At 42.2% G+C, this 11150-nt stretch overlaps 1 protein-coding gene across 4 annotated transcripts in view; it reads right to left on the bottom strand.

Annotated features, from left to right (window-relative positions):
* mybpc1 (myosin binding protein C1) overlaps window positions 1-6714 on the bottom strand; it is a 57191-nt gene extending 50477 nt beyond the window's left edge. For all 4 annotated transcript variants that reach the window (XM_062064791.1, XM_062064788.1, XM_062064789.1 and 1 more), the window contains exons 1-2: window positions 6544-6714; window positions 2226-2252 (exon numbers count right to left, since the gene is read on the bottom strand). In XM_062064791.1, the coding sequence (XP_061920775.1) occupies window positions 2226-2252; window positions 6544-6565 (49 nt within the window). In that variant the 5' untranslated portion in view covers window positions 6566-6714. The remainder of the gene's footprint in view (window positions 1-2225; window positions 2253-6543) is intronic.
* Between the last annotated feature and the right edge of the window lie 4436 nt (window positions 6715-11150).

Below are 11150 nucleotides of genomic sequence, written 5' to 3'. Positions count from 1 at the left end.
ATGGAAATCACGCAGTTCGAATATTACAGACGGAGACGCAACAATTTCCAACTTCGTTCGACATTTGAAGTTGCACAAAGAAGGGTAAGTTTTGAATGTAAGCTAACGTTTATTGGCTAAGTAACATGACTTTTATTTGCTGTATAGTTAAATCAGTGAGGCTGTAAACTCACTGCTAACGTTATAACCATAGACATCTTATAAGGGTACGCAGCATCGAGCGCTACTGCCTACTGGCGCAGACGAGACGCGGGGCCGCCATCTTGGAGTGGTGATCCGCTCCACTCAGTGCAATTCATTTGGCAGGAGCAATGAACTGTCAGCGCATTTAATTCATTTTACCTCACTGAATACCACTCATTTTCACGTGGTTTTTTGTCATACGTGTAGCTATGATAACGGACACATGTTTTGGCGAGTTTTATTATTCATAGTATGTATTTTTTATGTATGTCGCTTTGGATAAAAGCGTCTGCCAAATACTTAAACATATATAAACACCTGAAAGTCATTATACCAGCTAAAACCACCAATCTGTTTCACTACATTCAGAATAAAACCAAATGCTGTTTTACCCAACAATGTTAGTATTTGAATATTGTTACTTGAAGACTTATTCCTGGTTACAATTATACTGTTAAGAAAGTATTGTCTTATATTTTGCCTAAAATGAGAATGCATCATAATCAGTGGCGGCTGGTGAATTTTGTTTTAGGTGGGGCTGAAAGTTTGTAAACCAAACCCCTGTAGGGGCGTCATCCTCCCCCAGAAGATTTATTTGTGATTTTCACATACAAATATTGAAGATCTTTGCTCCTTCTCAACTCTGTGGTAATATTATTTTCATAAAATACAACCAATAGTATGTTAATGTTTGTTTTTGCAAATGTGTTTATTCTGTAAAGGAATGAGTTAAATGTTTAAAATTGTTTAAACTATTAAAATGACTGGTTAATAGTGCTATTATGAATTGCAATGTCAGCACTATTTTTTTTCCTGCAATTTCAAATGCACTTGTTTTAATAAATAAATACAGCGTTTTAAAAGCATACACAATCTGTGTAAAAATATTAGTCTGTGGTTAAAAGGACTTGAAAGGACTCGAAACTCAAAATGCAGGACTTGGGACTCGACTTGAGACTTTCCAGTCTTGACTTTGGACTTGACTCGGGACTTGCCTGTCTTGACTCGGGACTTGACTCGAGACTTTAGGTCAAAGACTTGAGACTTACTTGTGACTTGCAAAGCAATGACTTGGTCCCACCTCTGGTAACTAGTATATCATGCAAAAGCGCAGATTCTAACCATGGAAATACTTTGTATAGTTCAAGATTACGGTCATTTGAAAACATCACTGCACATCATAATTGCAGCTACAGTTTCTATTTTAAAGATTAAAAAAAGGATTTGGGAATGTCCGGCGGGCCAGATTGAAAAGCTTAACGATCCGCATGCAGCGGCCGGGCCTTAATTTGCCCAGGTCTGGTCTACACAATAAACAAACATAGTTTTGATTCGACAAACGACGGTGGTTGACCAAAACGTGTGAGGAAGTTGCGGGGATTGGACAAAGTTGCAAGGCCGCACATAATTTGCAGGGATTGTTAGAATTTGCGTGGATTGGTACAATCACAACATTGCAAATCCCTGCAGGGACTGATTGAATTCATCTGTAATCGTCCCCATTTGAACCACTGATGAAAATATGCATCAGAATTCCCAGAAGTATTTTTAGGGTGGCTTTCGGGGAACTTCTTTCCCTGAGCTTCAAGACGCAGTGGCTCCAAGGTCAGATCCCAGCGTCGGCCAAAAGCCCCCCCATCCCCTTTTTTGCTCGCAGGGGGCGGCCCCCAGCATGTCAGCTGAAACAACAGCGAGGGATCAGCCGGCGGGCGGGAGGAATGTCAGTGACACTGACAGATCGGTGGTTGTCCCTGCAAAGTGCAGCAGTGCGTCCATATTGTCTACAAGGAGCAGCCTGCTTCAAGTCTGGAGATCTCTTCTCTGTTGAAAGGTTCTAAGATTACCTCTTGGAGAAAATCTGAAATTGGGTCCAATTCTGACCCTCAGCTACAATCTAAAAACTAAAGTAAAGTTACCACCTGAGGCTGGTTTAAGGTGTACAAAAGGAGGACCATGGAAGGCACCACCCGAGCCATTGTACCCCTAAAGTCTGCTCAGTGTAGGAGGGTGTAAGAAGACCAGATCTGTCATTGGCTACTCACCTTCTGGCTGGCCGTTTGGCGTCTCATCTAGAGAAAGAAAAGCAAGAAATGTGTTACGCAACACTTCTTGATGCAATACACTGACTTATTTCCGAGCCCTGCGGCCTTCACTGAGTTACTGCGAAGGCCCACTTGTTTGCCATCTGCCTCGTCTAACCACACTAATGAAAGCACAACTGCCAGGGTCGTGACACAAAGGTATCGAGATACAACATTCAAAACCCAAAACAGTGTTAGCTAGTGGGTTAGTGGAGCACAGGACCATGGGAGATGGTCTTGCATGCAATGAGAGCCGTGCAGCATGTGGACTGGGTTCGGCTTTTTGTTGCTCAAATTATTGTTGTATCATTTAGCCATAGGGTTCTATTATAACTAGGGGTGTCCCGATCCATTGATATTGGATATTGATCCGATAGCAACAAATAAAAAAGCATCAGATTATATGGACTTGCATCTAAAATCAGAGATCTCAGCTCCGATACAGACAGTTCTGTAGCATGTTTACTTGTGCAAAGCTGGCCAGCCAGTTGACATCTAAATGTACGGCAACAAGCATTTACCAAAGGTAAACATGGTAGGCTATAGGCTACTAGGAGCTAGGAGCTACACAACAGCTTAGCACACAATAGCACGCAAGCTAGATGTACGTTATAAGTGTCCTTCATTGAACATATTGCAGTCTGTACCATCACATTTGTCAATATTAACAGGTATCAAATAATGATAGTTGCATATTACTTACACAAAAAGTATCCAAGGCAGAAGCGTATTAGAAAGTATCCAGTAACAAACGTTTCCGCTTCATACAACTTACTGTGTAATGAGCTTCACTTGATCAATTATTTTGCCACTAATTGTCGCCACCTAATGACAGCATAACCTATCAGGCACAAGACATTGATACAACGTTGATTATGCATACATGTCCTTTAAAACAGACTTTGAAGCAACGTTACAAAATAGTTGTATTTGTAAATTGAGACAATGTTGATGTCCAACGTTGGATCCACGTTGTTGGTTGGGAAATGACCAAATTGCAAAGGTCAAATCAACGTCACAACCTAACATTGAATAAACGTCAAAAATCAAGTTGTTGTAACGTTGTATTCGTGTTGTAGAATATTGGTTGGGAAGTGACCAAAATTCAATGGTCAAATCAACGTCAGAACCCAACATTGATTCAACGTCGTCAAAAAGCATGTTATGTTATGCAACGTTATGTTTGAGTTGCTCAACGTCAGGACCTAATTCAACAAGTTCTCAACGTTGTTTTAATGCCTTGTGCCTGCTGGGAAGTCTGTCATGTATGATTCCTGTCTATATTGGTAAGGGCCAGTACTCAAGGCTCCAATATTGGTATCGAATCAGAAGTGAAAAAGTTGTAGCGGGACACTCTTATTTATAACAGTGGCATTTCTTAATTACTTGGCAAAAAAACGCGTTTAGATATATCATAAAACACGGTTACTTAACATTCTGAAAAAACAGTGCCTTCTGCATTAGATGTTTGTTTTTGGCTTTTGTCAGAGTTATACATACGGAAAAAATAATCAGGTTGTGTAAAATACAAATTTCCACTGCAGAACACACCGGCTCTCAGTGGTTATCTTGATTATTTTTTGGGGAACGCCACCAATTCAGGCAAAGTTGATCATGGACGATATCCTCATGAGAACCAACGTTCTGTTGTATTTGTCAGAGTTGCAAATTTCAGGGGGAAAAAAATTGCTGCGCTATGCAGGACACAAATGTCCACTGCATTGGATGCCGACTCTCCACCAGCAAGGTGATAAGAACCATCGGGGATTGATTACCCTTGTCTAGTTTGGATCCACTGGTTTATCCATGGATATTCTAATGCATCAGGTCATTGTATTCTCAGGGCATTCGATTGTTCGCAACTGGACTGTTCCCTTTGTCTTAGAAGACGTTTCGTCCCGCATCCGAGCAGGCTTCATCCGTTCATGCTCATAGACCTAGATTGGTCAGATCTATTCTGAGACTAGAAGAGATCATTCAGAGTCGATCTGAAAAATCGAAGTCTATGAGCAAGAACGGAAGAAGCCTGCTCTAACGAGAGGCGAAACGTCTTCAAAGACAAACTGACCAGTGCAATTACGATGGAATGAATGCCCTCAGCAGTCACTTCTTTATCGTAAGCATGGACCAAAAATGGCGGTTCTTCTAACTTGAGGAATGCAGAGACTGTCTGCCGTGTGCAGCCAGCCCAGCGCTCGGACCTCAACGTCATCTCCAACAGGTCTGCTGACAATGCGGCGTCTTTTGACAGCCACTTTCTCCCAATTTCGGATATCCCTGCATTCTGCACCGATTCCCTCTCAACATTCCGTGTGCCAAAATTAGCCGCAACCTCGCTTGTCTCGCTTCCAAACAATGCGCTGCTGGCCAGCGTAGTGCAATCCTGCCGGGTCACATCATGCACCCCAGAAAGAGGCTCTGCTGTCTGTCGCACGGCCAGTTAGATAATGAGGGTGCAGAAAGGTTTTGTTTTAGGTCTCCCAGTGCAGCTGACAAGGCTGGCTGCAGGTATTTTCAGCTGTCGCCTCTGCTGGCGTGCAGACAGAAAGGGGCTCACCGAGGCTCCAGCGCCAGCCAAACTGCTGCCAGCGTCCATTTTCCGAGCATACCTTTTATTGCGTGAATTAAAGACACCAACAAGCTTGTCATCTCCCTTTTGATTCAGTCAGATTGGATGACTGGATGGCTTTCCATCTCTTTGTCTGACGATGACAATCAACAGGCGACACGTTTAGTTTTATGAGGGGCTGTTGTGTAACACGAGTCGCAAGAGAAAGCCCGTAGAGTGATGGAACTCGGTGACGATATCAGGAGGTGAAGACATGGGCTTTTGCTGGAGCGAAACCCAAGACAAAGGATGGAGTGTGGACAGAAAGGGAGGTGCCTGGGCAGCGGGTCAAAAGGCTTGCTGGCCTTTGAGTGATGTATTAAGTAGCCGGGACTTGTCAGCTCTGGTCCCTGGTCCAGCAGGGGGCGGAGGCTGGAGGGAGATGGCAGGGAACAAGGGATGGGGATTAAAAGTGCACTCATTCTGAACTATTCCAGGGACAAGAATCCTGGCCCCAAGAGATACTGTGGCAACTCAGCGAACCCAGCATCTCTCGTTCTGACTTTTTCAAGCGTCTGCGAGTGAGGTGGTGGGGAGGCTAAGGGGCGTCTCAAACAACAGCCTTGTGCAGCTGTTCAAACTCATTGAATGAACAATACTTTCCTACACTCATTTACTGCATCTCCTCTGGGCTGTCCAGCTATTTTGAGGCAATGGTTGTCGCCGGCTGGAATCTGTCCCTGAGGGGATCCGAGTGGATGAACACAGAGAGGAAAAACTGGACCACTCACAACTAAAGAATCCAAAACAATAGTAGATAATCTTGTAATGACATATAATGACTGAATCCAGTGCCCTACGTTCCGTAGTCTTGTTTTTGACAGTCTTATGGCAATCAAAAGCTGCAACAACTGTATCCTACTGCAAACTCGGATCAGATTTAGGCCTCACTCAGCATAAGATACTTCTGTACTCCTGTTTTGGGAGGCCTTACATGACCCAACAAGAATCTCTACTGATATTTGGTTGCTAGGGATCATAGGTCAGCTGGTAACTATTACCTCCCTTATCATCCCTCATATCTTGGCACTCTGCTTTGAAGTAAAATTAAACTTGAGCATAAAGATCCATCCGCGTGCTTTAGCAAACATGAAAGACATTTTTGATTTATTGACTTGTATAAAGAATATATGCGTTGACCTCAGACAACTGTGGCATTGCTCTGGAGGATGGATGTTCTATGAAAGAAACTGTACCCGTTGCTATTTAGTAGGCATCCAAGATGCCCCTAAAAGTTTATTTTCTCTTCTTGGGTATGTCTGGGTGGACCTCGAACGCCTACAGAGCTGAACTAGAAGAGAAGGCAGGAGTAATAGCATATCATAATGACTGACAGGGGTGGATTAAAGAGGAATGTTGATGGACATGATGTTACAGATGACAGATATTACAGTTCTAAAGTTAGGGCGGGACGATGGGATGGGTTAAAACGTGGTGTCTTGTTCGATATGGGCCTCAAGTTGATGAATTATTTTAACAATTTGGCCACCATTTTTCTGTGACTATCACATGAAAGACCTACTGTATCAACCTTTACCTGGATTTGCTTTTTGGATGTTTCGGTCATGCATGCGTCAGTCACACAACACCACAGTCAAAATGATTAATCGTTATTCTCTTCGACCCTATAACGGCTGCCACTCCAAGCTCATTCCAGCTGCACCCCCCTACCTTTCTTTGTGGGCTCTGGCATCTTGAGCCGTGTCCCAGAAAGAGTGTCGGGCAGTCAAAAGGTGCAGCTTCCGAGCTGTGGGGCTCAACGGGAGGTGCCTGGCGGGCGCGAGGGGGGTCGAGCAACGGCGACGGCGGCACTCAGACGAGAGTGATGGGAGACGGAGAGGGCACAGGGATACGTTTTGGAGGTATCACCGGGTTGGGGGGGGGCAGAGGAGAGGAGGAACAGTGACAGATCCAGGAAGGACAGGCTTTCCGACCTTATATAGAGAGGTGACACGCTCCTCCTCTCCTCTTTAGTGGAAAGTCAAGCTCTGTCTGTCCCGCATTGGAGCATCACTGTCCCCAACCCACCGACTGCCATGCTAGGTTTCGGAGTGACGACAGCCGATCATCAGTGTGCATTTAAATTCTTCTTTAGGTTCACGTCGACCAGAATCAACATAAACATGATCAACTTTGATTCGCCAAAGAATGTATTGTCAGGGATGGCTTACAGTGGGGAATTTGGAGATTATTTATAGCTGAATAAGGATGGCGTATGTGGGATGAAAATAAACTACAGTGCCCAGGCTGACCCTCCCCACAGCAAGACAAGGTCCTATTTGCAGCCATTCTAATTAATTCTGCAGATTATTTACTTAAATGTTTATGCGGGCCACTGAGGAGGCACCGCATGGAGAAAAAAAAAAGGCTGAAGGAAGAGGAGGAGGAAAGCGCCGCCATTGTCTTCCTGACAAGCCCACCGAATGCCCACATGAACTCAGTTGGAGAAACAGTGGATTTATGGCAGAGGGAACATTTGAGATGACACTCCTTGGCTCGGTGCCACATACCAGGTATCAGTTGAATCCCGTGGGAATGCAATCCTCCAACAACACGAACTGGGGAGATGCCTGGGCTCTGGCTATGAGTCCTATACTTAGAAAGCTGCTGTAAACTTGACATGTGTATGTCACATGAAAAAGAAAGGTTTCGATGGCGAGTGATGGCGAGTGATGTCACAGATGTGACTGCTATTTAATTATTTAGTCAGCACTGATGAGGAACAATGTGCCGCGATGGGTGCCAAACTCTACCTCTGTTTTGGGTCCAGAAATGCGATGCTCTCTGGTCTTCCCAAAAAGAATATTAGAAATGTACAATTATTACAAAACTCTGCTGCATGTGTGCTGACGAAGAACAGAGGGCGGGACCACACATTACAGCAGTTTTAAAGTCGCGGCATCAGCTCCCCGTCCGCTTCAGGGTCGAATTTAAAGTTCTACTATTAGTCAAAAAAATACCTTAATGGCCTAGTGCCTTTATATTTAATAATTCGTCTGGCAACAAACTTTTATCTTTACCAGATAGTGGAGCAAAGACTAACGGGGAGGCGGCATGTCTAAGAGCCTCACAACTGCAGAGCAAGAAAAATTAACAAGGATTAAAAGCACACCTTTTTAATTAGGCTTTTTACTGATCATTTTAAACTCTTCTTAGGTTCTAAATCTTTATTCTGATATTATCAATTTTATTTATTGGTACTCTTGCTACTATTATTCTCACTATTTGATGTTTTTGTTTATTTACTAGACATACATACATACACACACACACACACACACATATATATATATATATATATATTTTTTTTTTTTTTTTTTTTTTTTTTTTTAAATTTTATTTATTTTTTAATTTTTTTTGTTTTTTTCATTTAATTTTTCTTCATTCATTTTTTTTTACTGATGGTAAAACCCTTTTTGTTGCAACTTGTCTGTGCATGAAAAATTGCTTTATAACTAAAGAGACAGGACCGCTATTTTGAATAGGTGCTGGTCGTGCAAGATTTCATACTTACAAAGTTTAAAGCAAGTGGCCTTTCTTGGTAACAGACACTCACGCTCCCCGTTGGCCCATTTATAACCGGCAGTGGGCTCCAGCAGTAAATACTGGGCTTAGGGCAGTATCATGTGGGCGCAGGGCTGCAAAAAGCTCAAAACCATTTGGTATTGTCGGGGATGGACTGAGTGTTGGGGCAATGTGGCCATGAGGTCAAAACAGCCTGAAGGGGACAGAGACAGACTATAGTGACACCCTGTGGTTCCAGCAACACATCAGATACCCTTTTTCAAAATTATTGTTCATTGGGGAGTTCTTTATTTATTTGAAAGGACAATTCACATTAATGAACACAATAACACATTGGATGGTATGTAATAATGCAGACTTATGACAAGAATGCTCATTTCCATCAACATGAAATCAGATTGACGCAATAAAAATGTATAAGATTTACAGTACATTCGGAAAGTATTCACAGCGCTTCACCTTTTCCTCATTTTTTTATGTTTACAGCCTTATTCAAAAATAGAATTCATTCATTTTTGTCCTCAAAAGTCAACAGACAATACCCCATAATGATAAAAAAATAAATACATTCTAATTCTGCAAAAGTATTAAGAAAACCTAAGAAATCACATGTACATAAGTATTCTCAGCCTTTACTCAATACTTTGTTGATGCACCGTTTACAGCACGTACAGTCTCAAGTCTTTTTGAATCCAATGCCACAAGCTTAACACATCTATTTTTGGGTAGTTTCGACCATTCCTCTTTGCAGCAACTCTCAAGCTCCATTAGGTTGGATGGGAAGTGTTGTTTTTTATCCAGGATGTCTCTGTACATTGCTGCATTCATTTTAGTCTAGTCAGGGAGGTGACCAAGAACCTAATGGTCACTCTGTCAGAGCTACAGCATTCCTCTGTGGAGAGAGAAGACATTTCCAGGAGAACAACCATTTCTTTATAAAAAGTTTGCCAAAATATACCTGCAAGACTCTCAGGCCGTGAGAATCAAAATTCTCTGGTCTAAAGAGACAAAGATTGAAGTCTTTGGCGTGAATGCCAGGCATCATGTTTGGAGGAAACCAGGCACCGCTCATCACCAGGCCAATACCATCCCTATAGTGAAGCATGGTGGTGGCAGCATCATGCTGTGGGGATGGTTTTAGCAGCAAGAACTTGGAGGTTAGAGGGAAAGTGAATGCAGCAATATTCAGAGACATCCTGGATGAAAACCAACGCTTCCCATCCAACCTGATGGAGCTTGAGAGGTGCTGCAAAGAGGAATGGGTGAAACTGCCCAAAGATAGGTGTGCCAAGCTTGTGGCATTGTATTCAAAGACTTTTTAATACAACTTTTCACATTGTCATGATGGGGTATTGTGTGTAGAATTTTGAATGTATTCCAGTTTGGAATAAGGCTGTAACATACCAAAATGTGGAAAAAGTGAAGCGCTGTGAATACTTTACGGATTGATTGTAACAAGAGTTTTAAAGAAGGTTAAAATAGTTTCTATGTTTAGTTTTCTTGTAACCTTTTAGTTTTACCTTGAAAGTATCATGTGTGCCGCTCTCCCTGATTTGGACTGGAAGGTTGTTCCAGATTTGTCTGCTTTTTATTGAAATAATATTTTGTCCAAAAGTGATTCCTCTGTGTTGCACCTCGCAATCACTGCTTGTTCCTGACTTGGTGCCAAATGTTGTGGCTCTTATTTTTGTTATGGATACATTCCACAACCATCTGGGGCATACATCATTTAATAGTAGTAGAGTAGCGCCAGGACGAAAAAGTCCGCAAGTTAAGGGTGTATATGGCGTTGTTCGGTTGGTAGAGTGGCCTTGCCATCAACCTGAGGGTTCCTGGTTCGATCCCCAGCTTCCACCAACTTAGACACTTCACCCTTGCTCCAGATGGCAGCTCCCGCCATCAGTGTGTGAATGTGAAAATAGAGTCAAAGCGCTTTGAGTACCTTGAAGGTAGAAAAGCACTATACAAGTATAACCCATTTATAACAACTTTTTTGAGTTGATTTTTTTCTACTTTTTTCCTTAAATTTTTACATCAACTTCAGTGTTAAAGAAAAAAAGCTCAAATGTAATGTTATTTAACTGCATTTTAACCATTTGAATGACCATTGAATTTGATCTGTCCAAAATGAAACCCTAAAATGCATGATTATTCTATGTAATGATTCAAAATCATAGTTATAATGGTGGTCAAGGAGGACCTTTTTGTCCCATGATAATAAAAACTTCTATTAGGTTTGGAGTCTAAACAAGAAATATAACAATGCATCAACATTAGTTGTATTATTAATCTTATATATATATTCAGGCCTAATCTTTAACATATTACTCCAGCCTTTTAGCATTAATTACATGGATAATACCTGGGATTGTGCTGATCAATCAGCCATCAATCAGTATCAATCAATCAATCAATCAGCTTTATTGTCCATTCTTACATGTACAAGACACATAAGAACTGAAATTACATTTTCGGCACAATCCCGCTAAGAGCAGACATACGTTACAGGGAGACAAGACGGGACCGCCAACGGATCAGCCTCACTTAGGCGCTCCTCAAAAAGGTGGGAAAAAGGTGACATTGGGGGGAGGGTGGAAGTAAAAAAAAATATCAGTCTGAGGCTGGACCCTCAGGAATGGTCCAGACTGAGTCCGAGGAAAAAAACCTCACATAGCATGGCACACATAAACAAGGTACATTTAATCACAACAAACTCGCAACAAAGTCATCCAACAGGACCTTGGAGGCCAGCA

The sequence above is a fragment of the Entelurus aequoreus genome, linkage group LG12 (assembly GCF_033978785.1).
Source record: "Entelurus aequoreus isolate RoL-2023_Sb linkage group LG12, RoL_Eaeq_v1.1, whole genome shotgun sequence".
NCBI classification, from domain to species: Eukaryota; Metazoa; Chordata; class Actinopteri; order Syngnathiformes; family Syngnathidae; genus Entelurus; species Entelurus aequoreus.
Note: the sequence above shows the minus strand (reverse complement) of the source record. Positions and strands in the feature narration are given on the sequence as shown.